At 44.8% G+C, this 27,909-nt stretch overlaps 1 protein-coding gene across 2 annotated transcripts in view; it reads left to right on the top strand.

Annotated features, from left to right (window-relative positions):
- LOXHD1 (lipoxygenase homology PLAT domains 1) overlaps window positions 1-27,909 on the top strand; it is a 162,154-nt gene that overhangs the window by 17,238 nt on the left and 117,007 nt on the right. Inside the window, exons 4-6 of one of the 2 annotated variants that reach the window (XM_079108765.1) lie at window positions 1,421-1,501; window positions 3,229-3,413; window positions 20,722-20,820. In XM_079108765.1, the coding sequence (XP_078964891.1) occupies window positions 1,421-1,501; window positions 3,229-3,413; window positions 20,722-20,820 (365 nt within the window). Of the gene's footprint in view, window positions 1-60; window positions 1,502-3,228; window positions 3,414-20,721; window positions 20,821-27,909 lie in introns of those variants that run through there. The other variant, XM_079108764.1, reaches the window with a different exon arrangement.

The raw sequence follows: 27,909 nt of genomic DNA, 5'->3' as shown, positions 1-27,909 counted from the left end.
TTTAGTTTGAAGAACATTGATAGCCAATGAAGAGCCATTAGTCAGTTTTTTTTTTTTTGTTTTTTTTTTTTTTTATTGCTGTAACAAATACCAGCAATAAATCAACTTAAAAAGAAGAAAACTATTTTAGTTTACAGATTTGGCATTTTCATTCCAGGTTTGGTGGCCCCATTGCTCTGGGCAGCACATCATGGCAGGAGTGAGTGGCAGAGGAAGCTGCTCACTTTACGGCAGTTCGGAAGCAAAGACAGACAGGAAGGAGCTGGTCCCAACATCCCTTTCATGGGCGTGATCCTGGTGACCTCTTTTTTTTTTTTTTTTCTGTGCTAGGGATTACATCCAGGGTCTTGCGCATGCTAGGCCAGTGCTATCCCACTGAGCTGCTCCCTCAGTCCTAGGCCCTACCCTTTAAAGTTTCTACCATTTCCCAGGAGTACCAAGGGCTGTGATCCAAGCCTTTAACACATGGGCTATGGGGACACATTGAAGATCCACTCTATAACATAGGTGTAAGTCTTCTGCTATTTTCTTTACCCCTGGGCTTCCCCCAAAAATCCTGGCCAGGAACACAGGGGGAGGTCTATGTTCTCAGGCCTGAAGGACTCAACTGCAGGGCAGGTGAAGCTGCTGGAACAAGGGCAGAACTGGCCTGCATAGTGGACAGAGCAGATGGCGACAGGACCCGTGGATTCTGATACAAGTCAGTTCCAGCCCTCCCGTGTCTAAGTTGTGTGAATTTAGGATGCTCTGGAGCCTGCACTTGCCTGGGCGCTGCATTGTCGGACATCTCAGGTGTACTCTTCTCTGTTCACACCATTTTCGGACTGCCAGATAGGCATTTCCCTCATCATCCCGCTTCCCTGGTTGCTGGTTTGGGGTGGAGTGATCCCTTTCCTGTAGGAATGGCAGAACTACAGGTGCCACCCAAGTCTGCATTCACTTGGGGCTGCCATTGCAACTCTTCCTACCAAGAACAAGGCCAGCAAGGGGAGAGGCAGAGTGGTCTGCAGACTCATGGGCACCAGGCATTCATTGCTCCTTCCTCCTCCAGCCTCCCAGCCCAGAGCAACCAGCGGGTATGGCTTCATGACTTTGGAGAGCAACATACTGGTCCTGGCAATGCCACCAACTAGCAGTTTACTGGTCTGTAAAATGGGGCTAATATTGCCCATGGTGGTTGCTTTAGAGACTTGCAGCAAAGAGTCAATGAAGCCCTGGGTGTGAGAGCAAGATATTAACTGTCCTTGTCCCACTCCTCTCCACCCATGCCAGAAAGGAAGCTCAGAACGGGATCTGGTTGAACGCAGCTCTTCCTGGGAGTGGGTTGGTGGAGGAAGGAGAGGATGCCAACCCTCAGCTCTCCTCCTGAGCCTGCGAGCCAAGCCTTGATCTGCACTAACTGAGCACATGTTCATTGCAGGAGCGAGTCTGCCTTTGAGAAAGCCAATGTTGATGTGTTCCGGGTGAGAACGAACAATGTGGGCCTCATCTATAAAATCAGGTGAGGAGCTGGCCCCTGCCCAGGGTGGCAATGGAAATGAAGGCCAGTGATTAGGAACTGACTTCACTATTGATTCTGGGTGTGGATTACTCTCCAGGTAGCATCTGAGGGAATACCAAAGGCCCAAATATTTCCCTCCCATCCTGACTCACAATGCCCTAAACTTCCCTGTCAGAGGTTCATTTCTTGGGTTATGATGATTTGAGATAAATTTTCACAAACTTGGGACTATGCTCTGAGAGACACCACAGCGCAATGATTAGGAGCAAGACTGGGTCCAGATTGCCTGGTTTCAAATGTCCGCTCTGCTATTTATTAGCTATAGGAGTTTGGGCAGTTTTCATGTTCAAACCTCAGGGTCCTCCTTGATAATAGTGGTGCCTCATCTGTAACAACCCTAAGACTCCAGAAATTAACACTAAGAACAACAACTGGCAAGCAGGAAGCTCTCAGGGGGTCTCATCTTGCAAGATGCCTTTGGACAGGAGCTCCCCGAGGGTGTCCTTTCCAGGGGCTTTTTCCTGAACGAGGAAGGCGAACCCCACAACCTTGCTGCAAAGGAGGTGCTTTCTCTCCCAGCTCCCAGCCCCGCTAACCAACTCCATTCAAGTTCATGCTTTTTTGTCAGAATGTTAAAGTCATCTATGGTCTGATTGCACCCAGACCAGGGCCTGGATAGGGGTCAAATATGGCCTCAAATTAGTCCTGAGCTTTTTTTCCTTCTGCAAGAAAACTGTCTTTGCTGGGAAATGAAGGGGCGCAGGTTGTGTGGAGGGAGGGGCTATAAACAGGGGAAAGGCTGTCGCAGGGGAGTGTTGGAAAGGACGTTGATGTGTGGGGAAGGGAGCAACCTGCTGAGGTTCTACCAGGTGCCAGGCTCTGGAAAGGAAGGACCTGACACGTTGCACCTGCTGCCTGTGTGTTGGGTCATGGGCTGAATTGGGTTGAGGTTGCTCTGCTAAAACCTGTACATATAAATCCTCACTGTGATGGGCAGAGATGAGATATCTCATGTCAAGTAAGGTTGTCCAGGGCCCATGTTTTGGGGGACAAACTAGACAAAGGCAGCTATAGGAAGTGGGAGAAGATGCGGGGGGAGGGACATATTTTGAAGAGTCTGAATCAATGCTGCCTCCAAACAACAGCTTCTAGAAACCTGTAGTTATCGTACACTTAGAATGTGGCTAATCCAAATCAGAATGTTTTATATGTATAAAATATACAATAGATTTTTGAAGATTTAGCACAAGACAAAGAATTTAAAATATTCTGTTAATAAATTTTGACATGGTTCTATGTTGAAATAAGTGAAATTAAACACAACATATTCTTGAAATGAATTCTGTAAGTTTCTTTGTGTTTTCAAAAATGTGGCTACTAGAAAAATCTAGAATGACATCTGTGGCTCACATTATATTTCTGTGGGACAACCTTAGTTCAGTGGCTATGGGGGATTCCCCAGGTTGGTGGGGCTAAGGAGAGTGGCTGCTAATTGCAGGTGTCTGGGAGCCACAAAGAGGGACTCAACCATCTCAGAGCAATGAGGGGGGAAACTGAGCCCCAGGGATAGCAACCTTGCAAAGTACCCCCTTATACAGACCAGGAAACTGTTGTATAGTAACAAAAACAACAAAATGATGGAACCTCTCTGTGGAGGACACATTAGGTATTCCACTATGGAGGGGGTGCCATCTTGGTGCCAGTGAAGGTGTTGACTTCTGTCCCAGGATCGAGCACGACAACACAGGCCTGAACGCCAGCTGGTACCTGGACCGTGTGATTGTGACTGACATGAAGAGGCCTCATCTCCGTTACTACTTCAACTGCAACAATTGGCTGAGCAAGGTGGAAGGTGACCGTCAGTGGTGTCGTGACCTACTGGCCAGCTTTGACCCCATGGACATGCCCAGAGGTCAGTGGCCAGGGTGGCCTGCCACCATCCTTCCCTGCCCAGGCTGGGCTCCCTCTGTCTTGGTCTGGGCAGTTCCACCTCCCCTTGCCACCTTTCCAGGCTCTTCCTATTGGTTAGGGTCCAGTGAAGCCATGTCTCTTTTTGTGGCTTTCCTATAGGCAACTAATAGGCTCAGGGCCTTCAAGGAAGTAGGAGGCAAGATGGAGGGGTGAGCTTGATCCTGAGGGTGTCCTGTGTTCTCAATGATGGGTGTTTATCAAGAGGCCCTCTGAGATCAAGGCAGCTTTCCCCAGTGTCCTCTTCACTTCCCTTTTTCATGATGTCGAAGAAACACAAATTACAGCCAGCGTCTGGTGGATGGGAATCAGAATTTGGAGCTTCCAAATTCCATCATGCTAACCTTTGGCTCCTCCTGATTTCAATAATGAGTCAACAAACTTTTTTCAAGAGACATCTCTGGCCAAATTCTTAAAATTTGGTCATCTTAGTTCTATAGGAATAAACGGAACAAAGCATATAAAGGCACATACACACATGGGTGCACACACACACACACACACACACACACACACACTATATCTCATGTTCTTTTTTCCCACTCTTTGTTCTCTAAAGTCCTGACCTGACCTGACCCCATCACTGCACATATTTGCTTTTCCAAAAAAGGAGAGTATTGCACAAAGGTACTGTTATCATAATACCCTGCTGTTATAGATTCATGGGCCATAGAGAGAAAAGGGGTTTGGAGGACAGGGAAGAAAAGCCACTTCTCCACAGCTACTCAGCAGAACATAGATGGTGAACATGCTGGTTGGATTCTGCCTTCCAACATGTACCTGTGTGGTTGCCAAGTTTCACTGTCTCTTGCAAACCTGCCAGGTAGAAGTAAGCAGATACTCTGTCCAATGGGCTCTAGTTCTCAATTTCTCTGTCTACCTTTGAACAGCCCACCTTGAACACTTGGCTTGACCCTCATCATAATAATTTACAACTTTATTGATTCTTTTTAAAGACTATTATTGATATTTTCTCTTATTACAAAAACCAAATTTGATCATTGCAGAAAATTTAGAAACAGACATATGTAAATCTTTTTTAAAAAAATACCTGTAATTCTATCACCTGGAGAAATAACACTAGTGACATTTTTGTGCATCCATTTCTAATCTTTTCTATGCATATGCAGTTTGAAATAATGGGCTGCTATGACATCCTCTGTTTTACAGCATGCTTATTTCTATACCATTAAATATTACTCTACATTCCTACTTACAAAGGCCGTGCAGGATTCTGGAGTATTCGCTCAATTCCTTATCATTGGTTATGTATTTTTGCATTGCCCCCTGAACATTTTTTTGTGATGGTAGACAATACCATTATAAACAATACACCTGAATCTCTGTATAGATTCATGATTCTTTCCTTAAGATAATTTCCAAAGTGGAATTTCGAAGTCCAACAAAATGCTCATGGTTGAAGTTTTTGATGAGCACTTCCCAGTGGCCCTTGAAAGTGTCGGTGCACAGTCCCACCAGCTGGCAAGAGCACCCATGCCTATCAGCATAGTGACATTCATAGTGTTATGTAATTTTCCAGTTAGAGGAAAAAGGGGTTTTTCAAAGTTTTCTCTTTGGTTACTGATGAGCTGAATATATCATATACTTATTGGCAATTTGTTGTGTTTTCCTTTTGTTTTTTGATAAATTTTATTGTATATATTGGAGGTTTCTAACTTGATGTTATGGGGCTCATGATGGGTAGTAATATGGTTACTCTAAGGCATGATGTGTGTGTGTGTGTGTGTGTGTGTGTGTGTGTGTGTGTGTCTGTGTGTCTGTGTGTCTGTGTGTCTGCCCTCTGCCTGTCTTTTCTGTTGGGGTGGAATTTCATAGGTTCTCCCACAGACCTGAAGCATCTTTAATTTTTGATCAAGTCTCTTTACCAGGATTAATTCTTTGTGAATTTCCTCTTTTGTTCTCTTAGTCTCCCCTCTCTTGACCTTTTCCACTTTAAGTTCTTCATCTTACCTTCTGCTTTAGTCTGGAGCACCACTGTCAGGTGAAGAGCTTCTGAAAAGTCCCCATTGGGAAAAAATTGCTGTAGCTCACTAGTTCCCCAGATTTCCATGAGAGTCTCCCAGAAGGTTGTTTTCTTGCGTTTTGAAGCAGGACCCCTGCTGACACAGTCTCTGTCATTTCTTGGACCCTGGTAAGCAATGGAACATTAGGCTCAGTTCCAGAAAAAAGAATGAAAAGGGGGTCTTGAATTAATATTCTTGAATTAATATGCTTTAAATATTAATGTGATTGTATTGGTAAACAAAAGTTTTAATTTCTTTGCTTTTCACCTGGAATTATACTAACTTGGTATTTGGCCACCACTGGAGGTTTTGATCATAAAAATAGGAAAGATAATTAGTTCTTTATCCATGCAGTTTGATAGGTGGAATATTTCAAAACATGGAATGCGGGCAATAGAAGGAGGAGAGAGGAAAGGAACTTTTCCTGGGTCTGTATCACCAACTCCTGACATTGTCTAAGGGAGGAAAGATTGGTGGGTGGCTTTTATTCCTCCCTTACCCTAAGGACACTTGCTGAAGTCCTGCCTGGTTATCAGCTGGAAACTTCTCTCATTCCTGTTCTTCAGGGAAGGCAGGTGGTCTGGGATCACTGACTGACCCTCTGAACTGATTTGCAGGTAGCTGTTGGGGTGGAGGAGACAGGACTTGGTCAGGTTTCTGGGAGATTTCTCTGATGGGGATCTCACATTTCATGTTTCAAGACATGCATAGGGGAGCTTGCCCTACATGTGAGAGCAGGAGGGAACTTTGGGGCACCAGGACTGCTTCCCTGGATAAGAAGTTCCCCTCAGTATTCAACACTCACATGAGATGATTGTTTTCTGTCTAGCTCCTTGTTAAATGCACTTGGGGAAGTATCCAACATATTCCCTATACCTTCAGAGAAATGGCCTTGCTAGGGCTGACCTTCTTCTTAATGGGACCCATTGGGTGGAAGGTGAACATCAGGAAAAACACAGATAGAAGGTCCTAGAGAACGGAGGTCCGAAAGGAAGGAGGTAGACGTTGACTGACATCACAGACTTGTGGATGAAGATCTACAGCCAAGGTCAATTTCTTAGTTGTGCTCAGTGGTTGGTAAAGTCCCTGCATCTGGCACGTTAAGGAAACCTGAGAGCAGAACAACCAAAACAGCTTTGCCTTTTGGTTCTCTTGGTCTGATCTCCAGGCTTTGGGGATCCACGGCTGGACCTGAAGAGGCAGGTTGTTGTACCCCTCAATCCATTGGGGGTTGCCAAGACTTACATTCCACCTCCAAGAGTTTTGCCTTGTTCAAGTACCACTTGCATTATTCCTTACTTATTTTTCTTTAATTCACTTTTTACCTTAACTTACCTTAACTTTTAAGTTTATTTGAAAAAGAAAGTTGTATCACTGTTTTAAAGAATAGCTATTATTATTTACTATAAATGCCAGCTACACAGTAGTATATTAATAACATGAATATGTCTCATTAGATAATGCTCATGCCCTATGCTAGCATCCCACAATCCACCAGTGGTGTCCAGACTGAATCAGCCCTGATCTGAGAGGAAGGGAAGGCAGAGCCTGGGAGGAGGGCAGGGGGTGGCAATCATAGTTGAAGTTCCTTTTTTTTTTTTTTTTTTTTTTGCGGTGCTGGGGATCGAACCCAGGGCCTTAGTGCTTGCAAGGCAAGCACTCTACCGATTGAGCTATCTCCCCAGCCCTGAAGTACCCTTTATATAAGTCTTTTCTTCGCTTTATTCTTATGACTCTTTGGGAGATAAGTATGAGGCAAGGAGGTGACTGGCAGGTGTTAATGACAGAGGTGATTAAGCTGAGATGCAGGGAGCAGTGACCCATCCAAGGTCAAATGGTCAATCCCTGATGGAGGTGGGAGTAGAATGTGGGTCTCTTATTCTCATTTGAATTGCTTTCTGCCTGCCTCTTGGGAAGGACAAGACCAAGGGTAATTACCTGTCTCCATCAGAGCCCAAAAGTTGTAAGGAATCATGGAAGTCAGTTGGCAACCTCCTACTGTCCCAGGACACCTTCGATAGCATCCCCACAGTCACTTCTTTGATCTTGGTTTGCATCCAACCTTTCTTGAGGGGTGGACAGCTCCCAGCCTCCCTGAGCAACCCATTTCACTGCTAAGCAATTGGAAAGACCTACTTAAAATTGAAGCCATATGATCTCCCTGAGGCTTCCACTAGTCTTGCTCCAGTCCTCAACTGACATCACACAGTGTCTGCCTACATGACAGTCCTTCAGTTGCCAGAAAACAGGCTTCTGTCCTCTCTGGAGTGCATCCCCAGGATCCTTGAAGGATCCTTTCCCAAGAAGGTTCCTTTTGGGCTAGAACCCTGTGTAGCAGAAGGAGGCTCATCAGAACAGTTTGAGGGGCCTCCCTGACACCATCTTCCTGCTTTACTATTGTTGTGGCAAAACATACAGAACAAAAAATTTACCATCTTAACCATTTTTAAGAGTACCATTCAGTGGCGTCAACCCATTGAAGGCTGTTTTCAATTCTGCAAACATTAACAAATTTGACACAGGTGCAGAGTTATCCCAAGTGGTATGTCGTTGTTCGCTTTGTTTTCATAGGTGTCCTGGGTATAGGATGATGGGACATAAGGGGTCAAGCACATTCATATCCTTTTGCAGCCTTTCCCACCGTTCATCTCCAGAACTTTCCCTCTTCCCAAATTGAGAATGTTCCCATTAAACATTAACTCCCCCCATCCTCCTCCTTCCTAGGCCCTGGTGACCTCCATTCTAGTTTCTGTTTCTATAAATTTGATTAGCCTCGGGAATTCACGTAAGTGGAATGCCCCAGTATTGGTCCTGTTGGATCTGGCTTATTTCACTTATCGGGATGTCTTGTTGGAACATGTGTCAGGATTTAATTTGTTTTTAAAGCTAAGTCCCACCTCATTGGAGGTGTTTACCACATTTCGTTTATTCATTCATCTGTCAATGGACGTTTGGGTTGCTTCCAATATTCTGGCCATTGTGAATATAGCTGCTGTGAACATGGGTGCACAGATATGGGCTCAAATCATTGCTGTCAATTCGTTAATGTTTTGTTATTTCATACTGTAATTCTATGTCTGACTTGTGAGGCACCACCCCACTGTCTTCTACAGTGGTTGTACCCCACACCGTTTTATATCCCCAGCAGCCATGTCTGAGGTTCTGATTTCTTTACATCATGACCAGCACTTCTATTTATTTATTTATTTGATAATATCATTCGAATGGGTGCCCAATGGTGTCTCTTTGTGGTTTTCATATGCATTTCCCTGATGATAATGTTGGTCATCTCGTCAGGTGCTTCTCGCTCACTTGTTTATCTTCTTTGGAGAACTGTTCTTCACCCAGATTTTAAAAATCAAGATGCTTTGTTCTTGTTGTTGATTTGTAGTTCTTTGTTTTTCTAGTTATTAATCCATTATAAAATTCATGATCTACAAACATTTCTCTCCCACCCCACGAGTTGCCTTTCTGCTCTGTTGATCATTGGCTATGTACCTGAGGGTTTATTTCTGTTCTGTTCCATGGGTCAATATGTCTGTTCTTATTTCAACCAGTACCACTACTAGTTGCTTCATAGTAGGTTTTTTTTTTCCTGTTGGATTTTTAAAATTTATTTTTAAAAATTGTTCTAATTAGTTATACACAACAGTAAAATGCACTTTGACACATCATACATACTGGAGTGCAACTTCTCATTCCTCTGGTTGTACGATGTAGAATCACACCAGTCATATAGTCCTATATGTACATAGGGTAATAATGTCTGATTCATTTTACTCTCCTTCCTACCTCCATACCCCCTCCTCTCCCTTCACTCCCTTCTGCTTAATCCAAAGAGACTCTGCTCTTCCCTAGTCCCCCACTTCCTGTGAATTAGTATCCATATATCAGAGAAAACATTGGCTTTTTTTGCTTAGCATGATATTCTTCAGCCCCATCCCTACATAGTAAGTTTTGAGATCAGAAAATGTGACACCTGAAACTTGTTCTTTCTTGAGATTGTTTTGGCTATCCAGGGTCCCTTGATGCCCCACTTCTTTTAATACATTCTGAATAGTCATTACGTGTTTTGAACAGTGACAATATGCCATATTACTTTGCAGTCAAAGGGATCCTGTTCACCTGGAAAAAAGTGAAAAATGTCTGCTCCAGCCGAGCTCCTCAGTTCTTGCCCAGGACTTCAAGGCCATGGAGAAACCTCCTGGGTTCTCCTCCTCATGCCAATCAGCAGGAGCAGGGTCACAGTCTAGGCTAGATCCCCTGCATTTCTGTGAAATGATCCACTCATATCACACGCAATTAGGCACGTCAGACACAGAGCCTGCACAGGGACTTAGCAGCCGTCTCTATGATTGTCTCCCACTTAGAGTGGGCGTCAGGGGTCCTGGCATCTTCTGGAGCCTGTGGAAGGCTGGCAGCCACTTTCCCAGCATATCTGCATTTATTATCCCTGGCAACAGTCTCGGCTATTGAATTGCTTCAGAAGTGCCTTGAATTTTCCCTCCTGCCATCTGCCTCTTGGCATCCTTTCCTTCGCCATGAATGCCCGACTCCCTTCCTGGAGGGTTTCTTCCATCCTTCCTGGAATGGCTCACCCTCTTGACAAACCAGAATCCAGAGGGGCCGAAAAGCTGCGTAGACATCCACACATGGATGGCAGCCCCTAGCTGGAAGCTAAGCTCAGTCCCCAAACTTTGAGGCTGTGAAGCATCATTCTTAGCAGCTGCCAGAATGCTCTGCCATGGCTGATGGGGTGGGGGGGAGCCCTCAGGTGTTTGGAGTTGGATAAATGACTGAGAAACACCAAATCGCAGGACTATTAATTGCCTCTTAGCTTCTGACTACTTAATATGTGTCTGTCTCTCTGATCAAGCTCAGGCTGCACTGAAGGTAACCCTGGGGTCTCCTCGTGCCCGTCTGGTGACTGTTCTTTCACCCCCACCTGTCACCTTGCCCCTAGGACTTCGAGGCTTGTGTGAACACTGGTTTGAAATGTGTGCATCTGAGGTGGGTCAGGTGTGGGCGCACCCACTTACCAGCAGCAGAGATGGGTAGAAAGAGCTCTCATGGACGTGGACCCTGGGTTCTAGTCTTACCCTTCAGCAACTGTGTGACTTTGGGCAAGTCTCCATCCTGCCTGCATCTCTGTTTGCATCTCTGTTTGCTCCTCTAGAGGATTGAATCAGATGTCCCCTAAAGTCCCTTGCTTTCTCTGGCACTCTGCTAGCTAAGGACCTTAGTAGGTTGCCTGCCCCATTTATCCCTCCCACCGACATCAATACTCCCACTTTGATATTGTCACTTCTGGGTGTGACATTCACAGGGGACAGCACCTGGGTGCAATGGATAAGCATTCTGCAGAGTTACACAGGCTAAGAGCATGGGATCACCCACCTCGTCTGACCCCTGAGGTGGGATGGGTGCAAGGCAGGATTGAAGGACGAGCTGCCGGGCTCTCTGAGCTCTCCAAGGCCTGAGGGGGTGATGCGATCTCTCTGGGTAGATTTGGTAGATTTGGGGTGCTGTATTCAGAGTTTGGTTGGGAGTCTGCACCTGGTTGGGAGGCATGAACAAGACCTTCAGAGGGCAGATTCTGCCTGGTCTTCTCACTGCTGGTATGATGTCACTTCCTGCCTATGGATCGTGCCATTGCCCATACCTTGGTGCTAACCCACAGACCCCCCGCCTTGAGATGATCACATGGCTTAAACTAATACTGAGCCCACACCACATTGCTCTGGGAATGTGCTGCCAGCTGGCCAGGGACAGGCCTCTGAAGCCCAGAGCTGTGTTCCAGCTGGCCTGGTGGCTGTTCACACCCCAGGGCTGTCAAAACCTGGTCACAAAGACTCACAACTGTTTCAGACTCTGGAGGGAGAGGGCCCGTGTGCTCATAAGCCCAGTCTTGAGACGGGGCAGGCTCCTAGCTCCCTAGGCTTTGTTAGGGAAACCCTTCTTGGAGGGGGCATTTAACCATCTTTGGTGGATTAATATTAAGAATGTAATTATCATAACTGGCTGCAGCCATTTTTGTTGTAACCTTCAAAAAGACAAAGGGGCTGGTTGTTAGTAGAGGAAAGGATGCTCACAACACCTCTTGACCTACCTCCACGCTCGTTCTGATGCTGAGGTGCACAGTCTCCAGGTTCTGGCCTCTCAGAACTGGAAAGGGCTTTGGGGCTGCTTTGTGCCAGGATCCCCTCTTGGACCCGGATCTGGGCAGCCTCATGGAGACAACTGGAAGGAGGCTGGCAACCTCTGAATCCTGCAAGGAGTCCCAGCCTCCTCCCTGTCCCTGGCAAGTCCCCAACACCCAGCTTCAGCATTGTCCAGAACTCTATTTCCTGAGGTTCCTGCTTGGGAGTCCTTGTCCTTTGAGCCCTGTGGAGATGGTCCCAGGCCCACAGACCCAGGGCAGAGAGCCCCAGGGCGGGGAGCTTGGGACAGGCCCACAGCATTCTCCTCCTCTGAACTTTACCGCAGCTTCCCGCCCACCCCTGTGCTCCCACCTAGCACTGCGGAAAACCGTCTCCGGAAAGAGTGGGAAGAGAGAACTGCTCTGAACGAGGCCCCCGTGAGGTATATCAGAGAATTTTGAGACTGGAAGGGACATTATCTACTCCTCCTCCACTTCATAAGGGAGAAAACGGAAGCCCAGGGGACTTCAGCAACCTGGCCTTGGTCACACAGTACAAACGTGGGGCAGAGCTGGAGCCCTGGGCTTGCCGTGCTGGCCCCAGCGGCTCCGCCTCTGTTGCTCCTGACTCATTCATTCGGTGAGTCAATGAGTGGATTATTTAGGAATCTTCTGGAATCTCCTAATCTCCTCTCTAGGGGTTTAGAGTCTAGATAGGAGAGTCAGGCTGGGAAATAATCCCAGTGAAGAGGGCTGGAAAGCTCTCGGTGGAGGCTGCCAGGCCAACAGGAGCACATTGGAAGGGGAATCAGGAGGGCTTCGTGGAGGAGGAGGTGCTCACGCGTCCCTCTGGGTGAGAAGGAGTTTGCGAGGCTGCAGCAGAACGAGGCCCTTGGGCTCTGTTGGCAGTGTCTCATTCACACGCCACAGTTTCACTGTGACCTCCGCCCCCACCCAGGGCCATTGCCCGCCAGAACTTTTGCAGAATGCAGGAGTTGTATATCTGCTCTGCACTTGCTTATTCCTGTTTTTTTTTTTTTTTTTTTTTTTTTTTTTGGCGGTGCTGGGGATTGAACCCAGGGCCTTGTGCTTGCTAGGCAAGCACTCTACCAACTGAGCTATCTCCCCAGCCCCCTTATTCTTGTTTTTAAACAGGTGTTTAAAATAATTTCTTTTTCTACTGGTGGAAGTAGCACTTTCTCTGTGCCCCAGTTTGTACCCATAAACACTTGAACTCCTGATACAGATGCTGCCTTGGCCCTGACCCAGCAGTGGGTGTCCATCCCAGCACCAGGGCTTTCCTGCTGGGACCCTCCCTGACTTCCAGGTGAGACCAGTGAGTCCCAGAAAGGTTCCTACTGCCCAGGACAGGAAGTCCACCTGGTGGCCCTCGTCTCTCCTTCCGTCTTCTTCCATCTAATCCTCAATCCTCCTGTCACTCTGACCTGCTCAAGGGCTTTTGGTGCCAAAGTCAGTGTGAGGGTGCCACAGACTGGCAGAAGTTCTCAAATTTCTCCCAGACTACAGAGGATATACTCAAGTATTGGCTTCAGGCAACTCTAATCGTCAATCATAGGGGAAAAAATGTGGCTGTTGTAAAAATTCAAAAGTATTGCACAAATAGGCAAAAGAAGAAAATCTTCTATGATTCCATCACCCACATATGGACATGGGCAATTTTTATTTAGTGTTTACTCAATGTCAGGCATCATTCTATCTATCTATCATCAATCATTTCAGTCTATCTTCCTACCATCTATCGTAGTATGCATTTATTTCCACAGCAACCCATGAGGACGGTATTGTTACCATGCCCGTTTCACAGATGAAATTACCTAGAGATAAGTTAGTGTCTGTGTCAGGATGGAGCCAGGAGTAAACTCAGAGGCTTGAACTCAGTCTATGTGGGAGACTGCTTTGGAGATACCCCTGCTAACATGTTGGTGAATTTCCTCTCTGGTTTTTTGTTCTGTTTTGTTTTGTTTGTTGCATGAATGTATTAAGCAGTATATATTGCTTAACAATGGTGTTTCGTAACCATGTTTTTCACTTAATACTATACTATAGTAGTGAATAATCTTCTGACCATTATTTTAAATGGTTGTATAATAGTCCATGAATGAAAGAATATCATAGTTTGTGCAAAGAACCCCTGGTTTTAGAATTTTTTAGGTCGTTCCCAATTTTTTGTTATCATTAACAATGCTATGCTGGACATCCTTAAAGGTAATCTATGAGCATAATTACTTTCTTACTATGAATTAGTTGCTATGCATGGGATTGCATGGTGGCTTCAGGGGTTTTGCAGAATGTTAAATCTTTGACACATGGGACTCACCTGCCCTGCAGAAAGGTTGCTGAGCGAAGTTTTAGTGCCTCCAGCTGCAGGTGAGTAGTGCTGGTTTTCTTGCGCTATGGGACGAATAGATGTTAGCAGCGAGGTGAAGTCTGGGAAGGAAGTGAGCTGGGGTGTGCTGGTGGATGGGAAGGGTCTTCTCAGAGCAATGGTGTCAAGGCAAAGGAAGACAAGTGACTGAAGATGAGTGACAGTGTGGAAAGAGCTCTGCAGGGTGTGGGGATCTGGACGCCAGGGAGAGCAAGGTGAGCTAAGAGGACTGGAAGCTTGTCTACTCCCCCTGCTACCTTTCCTCACCTGCGAGTATTGGGCTGGCATTAAAAAGGCTTTTTTTTTTTTTTTTTTTTTTTTAAGGAAAATATACTCTGTGTGATGAAAAGGGTAGAGTGATTTTTTAAAAAAAAAAAATTGTCCATGAACAATTATTGACAACTGATGTTCTAATGCCATTGTCAACCAGCTGAGGTCAGTCCAGGGCCTCATGTGTTTGGGCACATGTTTAGTGCCAAATGAGCACTACAGACACTGAGTTTGGGATCAGGGTACTGTGGCTTGGGAGGTGGGTACTTCTGAGAGAGCCAGGGGCGTGAGCTGGGTCTGGCTGGTGGGTGCAATGACAGGGAGCAGAGAGCCCTCGTGTTCAGACCCCTTCAGTCCAAATCTGAGCTTCACTGTTTCCAGCTGCGAACTTGCTCGAGTTCGTGACCTCCTGCTTCCATGGTCTCATCAGTGACATTGTGACAATAGTAGCAAGAGGGTCCCTTCTTGGGAGGATTAAATGAGGCAAGAGATGTGACTGGCCCCTCCGGGTCCCCAGTAAGTGTTTGAGTCTTTTTTATCTTGGTACACGGTGTGCCCGCAAGGGCAGCAGGATCAAGAGCCTTCTAGGAAAGCCGAAAAGTCTTGTCCTGTTTCCTAGACTGTGGGAGGCTGGGAGATGAGGAGAGGCCAGGGGAGAGTGGGGGAAGCTAGGGAAGAGGCCTGGGATTTTGCTGGGCGTCTTGCAGGTGGACCCAGGAATTAGGAGTTTGTCCCACAGGCTTTTAGGAGCTTGGAAGAGTCTGGGCAGGAGGCAATGGGAGGGTGGGCTTCACCTGCAGGTGTTGGAGATTCCCCGTTTGGGGCCACGGGGAGCCCTGGGCCTGAGGGAGGAGGAGGAGGCCTTTGGGGAGCAGCCTGTGTGGCGGGAGCACTGGAGTCTCCGGGCCTGAGAGGGATGCCCTGGTCAGTGGTCACGACCCAGCACTGCCCTACCTGGGTCCCCCCGCCCTGTGCTGGCTTGAGTCGGGATGGGCTCCCCTGGCTGGGAGAGAACATTCCTCCTCATCCCCACCCGCAGGGCAGTCCCGCCGAGCTGTTCCCTCTCCATTTTCATCTCCACCTCCGTACCGCCTGTGAGATCTCACTCCCAGCGCCTTGGCTCTCAGTAAGCGGAAGTGAGGGGTGTTGGGTGTGAGCCGTTGCAGATTCACTTGCGGGTGGTGTAGAATCAAGCCTGAGCGGCCTCCTTCCCAGCCCTCACCTGCCAAAATGACTAAGGCCGCGTTCCGTGTTCATGGGATCCGGGGATGGGGGAAAGGAAGGGAAAGAAACGGCATCCATCCGTTCATTCATGAGTCTGCTTCCTGAAAGAGTCGGGCCCACATGAGCAGAGGCCCAAGTCACGCTGGGTGTGGGACGGTCCATTCCCAAGGACGGATGCTTGGCCACGGCCATATGCTTGACTTCTGTTATTGGAACACAACGAGCGGCTCAGCTGTGCAAATGGCACAGGATTTGGGGGGCCAACCCCCTCATTCCTGTGCCTCCCCCCACCTCCCAGGGCAGCTCTCTGATGCGTTCTGTCGCTGCTGTGCGCTGACTGTTCCAGACAGAGCGTAGGGGAGGCTGTGGGGGCGGCTGGCGCACCCGGCGCAGGCAGGCAGGCAGCTGGGGCCTGCCAGTGCCTGCCTTTTCTGGAAGCCCACGCAGGCAGTTTCCACCGGCCTTCAGGGTGGATTTCCTGTTTGAAGGGGGCAACCTTATGCCTCCACCGTGGGACCTGCCGAGGGAAGGTCAGGACTGTAGTCACCAAGTAGGCGAGAAGGACTCTGGACAGCTCATTGCTGTGTCCTTGGGGCAGGAAACCGGCCTTTGGGCTGCAGCTGATTCCATCAGCACAGGACCCCAGCTCAGTTCTGTGTGGCTCTGCAAGGTGCTACGTGATTAGCCTAACCCCAGCTCTGCCCCTCATTGTGTTTCGTCTGAGCCATGCTCCAGTTAGTTTGGCCTCTCTGAGCTCACACTGACCAGGAAGGAGGCCACTGCCTGAGGGGTAGGGTTACTGGGCTCAGATGTAAAGGTTGCAGGGGGCCCTGCACCAGTGCAGCTGTGGAAGGAGATGCTTTTCGTACTGGGAAGGCTGTAGATTTCTGTATTTGTTATGATTATCCAACAGATGGCAGTAAAGTGTCTTGAGGAAGGAATTTTTTTTTTTTTTTTTCTCTTTTTTTTTTGGTACTGGGATTGAACCACCCAGGGGTGCTTTACCACTACACTTTTAATTTTTTATTTTGAGACAGGGCCTTATTAAGTTGCTTAGGTTCTCACTAAATTGCTGAGGCTGGCCTTGAATTTGCAATCCTCCGGCTTCAGCCTCCTGAGTCGCTGGGATTACAGGTGTGTGGCACCATACCCAGCAGGGACTCTCTTTTCTAATGTGTAGGAAGGTCCTGTAAGAGTTAACAGCAGCTGGCTGCAAAGGCCAGAGAGAAATCAGTTCTAGGGAAAATGTTACACCAGACAACACACAGCATGGGTAAATCGCGGGCCAATTCTTGAGTGGATTTGAGCAAATTCCCCATCATTGACAAGGAGACAGTTTCTGCGTGCTTGCTCACTCTTCTTGGAAGAGGACCATTGCTAGCCCTCTTTCGACTCGACCTTCACCTCTGTCTGTTTCTGCTCCTGGCCTCTCATGCAGGCCATGAGCTAAAGGCATGATACCTAAGGTGGCAGGACTGGTCCTGTCACCCGTCTTCACCTTTGGGAAGCCCCAGACCAGGTCCCCTTATTTGTGAGACTCAGAGAACCTCCAGACAGCCTAGTCACACATTTTGGGGGCAGGGAAAGCTGGCCGTGTACACTCTCTACCCCCAAAAAACTGCTTAGCCAGTGCTTAGGATGTGCTTTTACAATCCTGCTGCCGACATCGGTCACCTCATGCCAGGCAGCTTTGTACCCATCCCAGGCCACAGAGAGCAGAGTCCTGTGGCAATCCTTGCCTAGAAACACACAGAACTGGGCCTGAGAGCACCAGACATAGGGCAGCAGGGGCAAACCAGATTCCATGGGCCAAACTGGGTTGCCAGGAATTTTGTGTGAACCAAGAGCTGAGAATGGTTTTTCCTTTTTTTAAATAGTCAAAACAAAAAGTAGAACAAGACTTCGTGACACATACAGATTCTGAGATTCAACTGTCAGTGTCCATAAATAAAGTTTTATTGGAACACAGCCGCTCCATTCATTTATGCAGTGTCATCTGTAGTTGCTTTCATGCTAGACCAACAGGGTCAGGTCATTACAACAGAGGCCGAATGGCCCACAAAGATAAAAATAGTTCCTATCTGGTACTTTACAGAAAAAGTTCGCTGACCCCTGGCATGGGGTGCAGGAGGTCATGGGGTATCCTGGGAAATGCCCCTGGATTTGAAGAACAGAAACCTGGCTTTGAACCCCTCTCACACTGTTTATAGCTGTGTGTCCTGGGGTGGACCACCTCACCCTCTGAGCTTTAGTTTCCTTGTTGCAAATGACAATGTCAACCATACCTGCCATGTGGCCATTATGTGGATCAAGTGACTTCAAGGATGTGCCAGTGGTTTGTGAACTACAAATGCCTACATGAAGGTTCGGTACTGGTCCTGGAAGTCAGTTGAAAGCAGGTCCGCTTCTTGTTTTCATAGATGAAACGTGTCCCACCCCCAATCCTCATTCACCCCTTTCTTCTTGCCTGCTCCCCTGGTCTTTGGGCTGGATTTTTTGCAGACTCTCCCCTCCCCTCCCCTCCCCTTTGCTCTGGCCTGGTTCCACTAGCCAGGGAGCAGCCCATTTCATATGTGGGCACTTTGGCCCTCTTACTGGCCATCAGATCTGAAGGATGAAGTCAACATACCACCCCCCACATGTGACCAGAGCTGCATTTCTGTACTCATTGCAATTCTAGTCACAGGGAATGCGGGGACTCTCATGTGACCTGGCAGGAGGAGGACTCGATGCTCTGCCCCCAGTATGTCAACAGCGAGAGCGAAGCCCTGCCTTCATCCAGCTTTGCTCTCTCATCGGTCCATGTACTTAATCTCTAGTTAGGGCTGGACTGGGCTGTTTTGGAAAGTGACGACTTAGATCGTTTGGGGTTCTCTTGAACAAATATGTGGAAAAGAAGTGGTACAAAAAGTATTGTGGTCATCCTCCTTGTCCATTTACCAGGGTCTTTTAAAGAATGGCTTTGTGAAGTGTACCCATCTACCCTGCTGCGGCTGATCTCCTCCTCAGTGTGATGGTCACCTAACCCACAGGGGGCCTGCTGCACCCAAGCCAGCCACCCAGAGATGTAGGGCCCCATTGTCCATAGAAAGTTCTATGGGGGCTAGAAGACAGTTCACTCTTTTTCCTGCCCACTCTGTGCCTGGTTTCCTCATCACTGGGCTCAGATCCCATGTCTGCCTCAGCTGGAAAGCCCTGGAAGCCTTTCCTGTGCCCTGCCATTGGAAAGCATGTTAAAAAGGCAGCTCTCCGTGTTTCCCATCAGAGCTTCTGCATCACTTGGTTTGTAGGGACCAGGACCACCTTGGCCCCAGCTAGCTGATTCTGCTCTCACTGTGACCTTACAAGTTGTAAAGGCTTCCCACTGGCCTTGCTTCTTCCTTCCCTGGCAGGAAGGACCTCTGGGAATTCACAACCATTCCCAGTTCCAGTCCAGGACTCACTTCACCCAGAACTCAAGAGACCCCTCTTCATGGTGGCAAGATGCCCAGGGCCCTGGGGCTGGGGATGCCAGGGTGATGGGGACCCTGGGCAGGCTCTGAAGGCTGTTTCTGAGCACTGATCAGTCTGCAGGGGCAACAGGACCCCAGGGAAACAGGCACATGAAGCAGGAGGGGTTGGGAGGCCCTTGTGGAAAGAGAAGCCAGTATTATGAATTATTCCAGAAGACAGAATTGGCATTTGTGGGTAGAATTACAAAGAGGGAAATTTTAGCTCCCCTAAACCCTTCCAGGCAACCTCAGCGTGGCCCACATTTCAAGCCACTAACCTGGGGGTTTCCTGGTTTGGCCTCCTCTGCAGGTTTTGTTCCAGCTGCTATCTCAGGGGGTGTTCATGGTTAGGCATGAAGGGTGGAATCTGAGAGTGACCCTTTCTCCAGGAGCCTTCAGTTAGGGACAAAGATTGGAGAAGTCTGTCCTCTCCCATCAGTGGATTTTTCTAAGTGAGGACTGAGGAGAGAAAGAGAAGACACTGGCTGCTTTAGGCTCAGTGTTCTCACAGCCAAAGACCAGCTTGTAGAAGCTGTGTAAAGGGTGTCTGTGGGTTCCCTCTAGGATCTCCAAGGCTGGCCTTGTACTGTGGGCAGGAGTAGAGGTGGATGAAATTGCGTTTCCTCCCCAACAGCAGTGCTTTGTGTTGAATAACTGTCCTGGGACCTGGAGTTTTTAGGAAATTGGATTCAGCTTGACATAGAGGACATAGCAGAGCTGAAGAATGCAGAGGATAAATGCCCCTAGGGGCTGGAGTGGGGGTCAGGGAAGATTCTAGGAGAAGGTGGACAGAGGGGCCAGGTCTATGGGCCTTAGTCAGAACAGCTCTATTTTTATCAGCTTCACAGTTTGGGCATAGAACATCTGATACAAAGGACTCCTCTACACAAAAAATGGAAAGTCACATAGGAAAGGAAAGGGGAAGGGAGAATTGTCTCAGCTCTTGGAATTATTGACACTAAAGAAAATCTGGAAGATTCTTCTTCCTCTGACCCCACACACCGACCCCTTGCCTGAGGAAGACTCCAGGTGGGAAGACATGGACAGGGTTTATCATGGTGCCAAGTTTACATGGATCTCCAGGTCTCCTTGAGGATGTGCCTGAGGCTGAGGTGTTTGGGGTTACAGAGAATGAATTTCTGTGCAATGATTGGAGCAAAGACCCAGGAAGCACATGTTTGCTGGCCATTGTGGCTGCCTTGATGCCTTGGAAAACTACATGTAAATTTAATTTTCATCCGCAGAATCCAGTTTCCTTAGTGAATTTCTACATTGTGGTACAGTGTGGAAAAAGGATTGGAGAAGGCAAAGGAAATGCAAGGAACCCAGCTGGAGGCATTTCAGCAGCTCAGGGGAGATGCTGGTGGGTTGGTCGGCATCTTGGTTCTAGACAGATGTGCATCCCAAGGCAACACGTTAGCAGATAAAAACGCAGGTTCCCACCATCTCTGATTAATGCACTGCATAAGTGTAATAATGACCATTTGGAACCAGTGTTGAATGATTTATTTCCTGCTGTTATTGACAGTAATGATGACAATTTGTGCCTTGCTGGGGAGAAGGGTGATTGGTGTGGGGGCTCCAAACCAAACATTAATGAGGAATTTATGTTATGGCTCTTAGCAGAAGGGAGCCTTCATGCTGGAGAGTCTAGAGGAGATGCCTGTTCTCTCCTTAGGATCCTAGTGAGCCAAGGCATCCTCTTTCTTCATTTCCAGGTAACAAATATGAAATCAAGGTGTACACTGGTGATGTCATTGGTGCAGGGACAGATGCCGATGTCTTCATCAATATCTTTGGAGAGTATGGAGACACAGGTAATGGGTTCAAATCTGTTTTCACAAGCCATGCCCAGCATTGCCTCTTAGAAGGGATATTTCCCATAACCCTGACCGAGGAAGGCATCTGGAGCCCCTTTTGGGCTCCTCTGTTGAGCATCTCTTGTGATGTGGCTTGTCAGGGCCTGTCCTGAACATCAGGGTGTCCATGCTGTTTTTTAAAATCATGTTTTCAGAATAAAGGATGCCTGGTTTGGGGGTGATTAAAATTGGTTTATATCCTAGACTAGGAGCAAACCCAAACTCTGAGTCTCACTCTCTTCATCTCCATAAGCTCTGTGCCCATCCAAGCTATGCTTTGGGTTGTGCTGGGTGTGGTCTGATTCAGAGCAGTGGATGGGCACGTACTGGAATGGGGCCAGGGGACAGAGTTAGAATCACCTTCACAGTTGAAGCAGGAAATGAGAACAAACAGCTGCAGGTGCTGGTGAGAAGTTCAGGTCAACAGAACTGAGACAGCTGGTTCTCTCCTGCTTCTGCCAATTAGTGGTGTGACAGGGAGTCGGAGAAGCTACAGAGACATGTGAATTTTGGTAATAATATATTAAAGAATTCAATATGTATTGTTGAGCTTATAGGGAATAAAAAAGAACTCACCAGGTGTCAGAAATGAAGAGGGAACTCAAAACTAAAATATTAACCATGAATCAATGTTATGACTCCTACAAGAAGGGAGCTTCATGCCCCAAAATCTAGAGGATAGGTTTTTAATACCCATTTGGGGTCAGAAAATGAGACCTGGCCCTGCATGAGGCAAGAGATTTGAAATTGGAACTGCACATAAAGTCAGAAATGCTGAAGTTTCATAGAAACATTTTCAGTGAAAAAATAGATCAGGAAAAAAATTTACTCATCAGTAAATTTATCTCTGTCATATCACTAAAATTTTAAAAATTGTTGAGAAATCGATACCTCAGGCTTTTATCACATGTAGGCTTAAGGTCTGATTTTACATTAAAAGTGTGATTTGGGAAGCTGCTATCCCCAAGTACAGAATGTTGGTTCCATGGCAATAATAGATACCTTTGAGTACGTGGTGAAAGCATTTGGGAGACTGCACAAGATTCTCACAATAAAGTTCTAGAGATAAGCTTATTTTTCCAAACAGTAAAACACTCAAGGTCACAATCCATTAAAACTAAACATCAATCGACACAACAAATAAGATTAAATCCTTAGAAATGTGGTCCATATATACAATGGTATATTACTCAGCCATGAAGAAGAATGAAATTATGGCATTTGCTAGTAAATGGATGAAACTGGAGACTATCATGCTAAGTGAAATAAGCCAATCCCCTCAAACCAAAGGTGAGATGTTCTCTCTGATATACACATGATGGCTCACAATTGGCGGGGTGGGAGGGAGTGGAGGTTCACTGGATTGGACAGGGGGAATGGGGGGAAGAGAGGGAGGATGGGAATGGGAAAGACAGTAGAATGACATTACTTTCCTATGTTCATATATGAATACATGGCCTGTGTAAATCTATATCATGTACAACCACAAGAATGGGAAGTTATACTCCATGTATGTATGATATGTCAAAATACATTCTGTTGTCATGTATAACTAAAAAGAACAAATTAAAAGAACCATGAACACACAAAAAAAGATTAAATTCTTAGGAATTTCAGATAATAGAGTAATCCTGAGAAAGCCTATTCCTTAAATTGTTTAAACCTATAAGGACATGAAAAAAGTAATTGAAGAAAAAAAAGACACTATGAAAAAGAGTGAATGTGGATAAAGAATCAAACAGGAATACAGGAAATGAAAATATGGCCACTAAATATAGTTAAATATTTTTTATCTCATTGGATGAGTTAAACAATACAATTAGAAATAGTTGAACAGAGAATCAGTGAACAGGAATACAGGAAATGAAAATGTGATCCCTAAAGATAAATGTTTACTAGATGAGTTAAACAATACAATTAGAAATAGTTAAACAGAACTAGTGAACCCTAAGATAAATGTGGACAAAATTTCCATGTAGCTCAGAGGCACATAAGAGTGGAAAATAGAAATTAGAAGTCATGGGAAGGAAGGAAAGAATGTAAAGGGCTGATTGATGTTGAATATGAGTTTCAAAACCAGAGAATATAGAGAACAGGTGAGGGAATATTCAAAGTGACAATGACTGAAATTTTATAGAATGGAACAAAGATGAGTCTTCAGATTAAAGAAGCACAAGGAGGCATGGAACAGGATGCATGAAAACAAACCTATAGGGCTAGGGGTGTGGTTCAGTGGTAGAGCACTTGCCTACCACATGTGAGGCACTGGGTTTGATCCTCAGCACCACATGAAAATAAGTAAAATAAAAGTATTGTGTCCACCTACAACTAAAGAAGGGAGGGGGATGTAGTAGAGTGCCCCTCGGTTCAATCCCCAGTATAAAAAAAATTAAAAACTTCCTAAAAAAAGAAAACCACCTACATTTAGATACCTTATGGTGAAACCAAAGGCACAAAGATCTTGAAGCAGATTTGGCAGATTGCCTTCTGTGAAAACAACAGTTAAATTGATATCAAATTCCTAGTAGCAAGAGGCATAAATCCATGTAATAATGTCTTCCATGTTCTGAGCAAGAGTATATGTCAGCCTATAATTCTATACCAGCGAGGTCATCACTCCAGAGTGAGGGCAAAATCAACAAATTTCCATGCCAACAGAGAGATATAGAATTTACCATTTCTCGATCGATACTTACACAACCTCTGACAAATACATTAAATAGGAAATTGTACACTGAACAAAGTGAGAGACAAGACCCAACAGTGAGCAAAAAAATCAATGACTGTGTAATATTATGCAAGCATTAACTATGTAAAACATCATAATAATGATGAACATTAGGGCAAGAAGAAGTGTGGACCCTTAAAATCAATAATGTTTGAGAAAGAAAGCAACTGGAGAATTAAAACATAATAAGGTTTTTGGCCATGGTTTATCTTCCCACCCCCAAAAGAGTAAATGATTAATTGCACATTTTAATAAGTCAAGTGCAAATATTAAAATTATAAAAGTGCCCACCAAAAATAGAAATATGTAATCTATAAATCAATAGAATGAACACAAAGGAATGAAGAGTCAATCCAACAGAAAGAAATGAGGGAAGAGAAGCAAAGAAAAAGCACAGCTAATTGTAAAATTAAGATAAACGTATCAAGAGAAAAAAATTTAGGAAAAACTAAGTTCAAAAATAAATATTACCATATTATGTGAAAAGAAAAAAAATGAACTTAAATAGATCATGCAGAAGATTTTAGAATAAATAGAATGGAGTAAATAGGAAAATCACAACATTAGGAAGGAAAGTAGTCTAGCTCTTCATAGCTCTCAAAGATAAACTACTTTGTCGAATAATGGCAAAAGGAATAAAGACAAAAGCATAATATAATAGTTTTGAATTTTTATAAATTAAATAGCATATTTCCAAAATAGTTCAAGCAGTAATTAACAGAATTCTTGGAGTATCCTGAGAAATACACAATGATGTGGGAGATTTTAATACAGCACTCTCAATGATTGATAGGTCAAATGGATAAAAATGTAGGATGAATGGAGATATTAGCTACACAATTAATAAGCTTGATCTAGTAGAAGCAGGTAGGTTTCTGCATCCAACCGGTAGAGAAGGCATTTTCTTTTCAGGCACATAATGACCACATACAAAACCACAAAGCTGACTTAACAAATCCAAAAGAATCAATAATATAGAGACAACATTCTTTGATCATAGGTGGTAAAGTTAGAAGGAACTCTAACCTCTGGACGAAAGCACATTGCTTAGTGATTAATGGACCAAGGAAAAAAGCATAATGTGAATAATCCGATAGAACATGTATCATTGGCATCATCATCAGGAACAAAATTTATTGGGGAAAACTAACAGAGACAGTACCAATAGCAGGTGTGAAGCCTCCAGTACCCGTCCCATTCTACAATTCCCAGAAGGATCTTGCAGGGCAAAACTGCAGACCTTGCAGAAGGTGGTGATCCTGGGGCTGTGGGCTCTTTAAGCTGAATTAGCCTCTTTGCTGGTGTTGGGGTCTCGGAAGAATATGGCACAGAGCATATTGGCCTCTCTTCCTCCTTGCTACGTTAGCATTCATTGCTTGGGGAGTACAGGGTTGTGTGGTAAAGAGGTTGGGTCTGGGTCTTGTGATTGTCACTATATGATATAACTTGATCAGCATCCTAGAAGGATTGATTGTCTCAAGGACTTGCAGTAGCTAGTTTCCAGAGAGATCTGTAATCATTAAAGAAATTAGGGCAGCAATTAAAATTCACCTAAGATAGCAGACCCATAAGATTGTTTGGGCAAAACCCACCAACTATTTAATAAATAATTAATTTCTATCTTAGACAAATTGTTTCAAAGAATAGGGAAGTGGTATTGAGCACTAGTATATTTTATGAATTTTGATTCCCAAATCAGGCAGGTAGCTTAAGAGAAAGAAATGTACATTTAGTCTCATTTATGAACAAAGACCAAAAAAACCTAAATAAATGTTAATAAATCATAAATAAGTAAATGTTAGCACCCTGAATTTATAAATAAATAATTACATAAACAGTAAATAATTTCTTCTCTGTACCATTTATTCCAGGAATCAAGGATAATTTAACATTAGCCAACCTACTCATTTAATTTATTACAGTAACAGATTAAAGATAAAAAATAGAATTATCTCAAAAACACACTAATCATTATTTCTGTTCATCACAGTACTTAAAGTCCTAAGGCCAGAGAAAAGGCGTAGGAAAAAAAGTAGAAATAAAAGAGATGATTAAAAATGAAGGAACAAACTTTCATTTTCATAAAAAAATTATCAATCAAATCTAGGAGAATTCACAAACTATAAGGACCAATAAGAGAGAAGATTTTAAAAAGGTACTGGATATAAGACTAATGTCCAAAAGTTAATAAAAACAACAAGCAAGCAAACATTTAATTTAAAGATGTACTACTTATTTCACAATTATGTGAAACCTAAGAATATCTGTGAAAGGGCATATTTCAGGAAAATGTTCATTTTTGTTGAAGGCAGTATATAAGAATATGTTTTTTAAAAATGGAGACACATTCATGGATGAGAAAATACTCAAACTCTTTAAATTGTCAGATTTTCCCAGGTTGTTCTGTTGTGCAGTACAATTTCAGTCAAAAATCCCCAATACCAATACCCTACAGTAGAAGCTACTGTTAAAATTCATGTAGAACCATGTAGGGCTAAATATTGCTAATATCATTTTGAAAAATAAAAATAATATGAACAATATTAATAATATGGGGACATGTACCCTGCCAGATGTTAAAACACTGTAGGTCTCTAAAAACTAAAACCAGTGATATAGGTAAAAAGATAAAAAAGGAGACCAATGGAACTGAATAGAGTTTAGAAACACACACAGAGATGGCCTTATAAAGCAGAGGGAAAAGATGAGACGTTTAATTACTGGTGTTTGAACAATTGCCTAACCATTTGAGAAAAGATAAAATTAGATCCTTACCTTTCACTGTGCACAAAAATAGCTTCCAGATGGGTTAAAGCCTTCAATGTGAAAAAGAAAATCATAACATTTTTTAGAAGAACCTTTGACTATCTTTTTCACTTTGATTTAAGGATGGGGCTTCTTAAGTAATTCACCAAAAGCACAAAAAAAAAAAAAAAAAAAAAAACAAGGGAGAATATTGTTGAAGTCTATTACCACAAGAAAAATATCTGAATGATTAAAAAAATGGAAAAGGGACATACAAAAGAAAAATAGAAGAAAGGACACAAACGGAAAAGTTATAGAAGAACAAGATAGAGATGGCATGCACATTCAGCATAAAACACACATACTCAGTCTCTCCAAACAAAGTAAGGGAGCGTGAATTAAATTGAAACCACAGTGAGATGCCATTCTAGACACACTGTGTCTGAATTTTTAAACATGGAGGCTAATAATGATTGTGGGAATCCTCAGACTTCTCTGGTGGAAATTAATGTCATCTGGTCATTTTTCAGGGCAGTTTTGCCATACCCAACAAGCTGCAGATGAGTGCACCAAGGGCCCAGCCACCCTGCATGTAGGTGTCTGCTCAGAGCAGTTGTTACACATGTGCAGCAGGGAAAGGTACAAAAGAGTCTAATTCAGGGCTATTTGCAAAAGCAAAGAGAAACAACCTAAACGTCCATCAGTAGAAAAATGCACAGACAAGTGCCTTTTCCACTCAACAACGATGCTAGGGCAACTGGATGAATGGACTAGTTACTCCCATCAACAGGGCCATCTCAAAAGCAAAGCACTTGCTGAAAAAAAGCAAGTTGCACAAAGTATGTGGATGATACCAGAAAAACAGCAACATCCCCAGCAGCAGCACTCTGCCCTGGTGCCTACCACACCCTGGGGTCTGTCCAAAGTGCGTGTGTACCGATGCAGCCAACCCCATGGCAACACTACGAGGGAGGCCCTACTTACCATCCCCATTGTGCAGATGGGAAACTCAAGGCAGTCGGATGTGCATGATGATATTATTTATGCAGCATTCTGAACCCTGCAGAAGTAGCATATTTCCTTCCTGATGTACACACGTTAAAGGGATGGTACACGCCAAACTGAGGGGAGCATTTGGGGAAGGAAGGAGAAGGGAGTGAGGAGCAGTGGGACCTTACATTATTTCCTTAAAAAAAAAAAAAGTCCAAAGCAAACTAGACAAAATGTTAACATCTGCTGTGCCTCTTACATCTGGTACAAGACATATTATTTTCTCTATGTTTCAACATTGCAATGTAAAATTCAGAAAAAAAATTAGGTAATTAAATTTTAGAAAAGAAAGAACACAGGATGTTTTAAACAAAAAAGTCAGTGGTTAGATGGGGTGGTGAGGGTGACTTTGACTCGCACACACGTAATCATGGAAACATGGAGTGGAAAATCACAAAGCAGAAAGAACAGGAGAGAATAGAGTCCTGCCTCTCTTTATTCGCCATGAGCCTTTTGACAAGGTATTCAATTTTTCTAAGTCTGTTTCTTCATTTGCAAGATGCAGTTAGTAGTATCTCCTTCTT

Source organism: Sciurus vulgaris (genome assembly GCF_902686455.1).
Source record: "Sciurus vulgaris genome assembly, chromosome: 13".
In the NCBI taxonomy this organism is placed as follows: Eukaryota; Metazoa; Chordata; class Mammalia; order Rodentia; family Sciuridae; genus Sciurus; species Sciurus vulgaris.
Note: the sequence above shows the minus strand (reverse complement) of the source record. Positions and strands in the feature narration are given on the sequence as shown.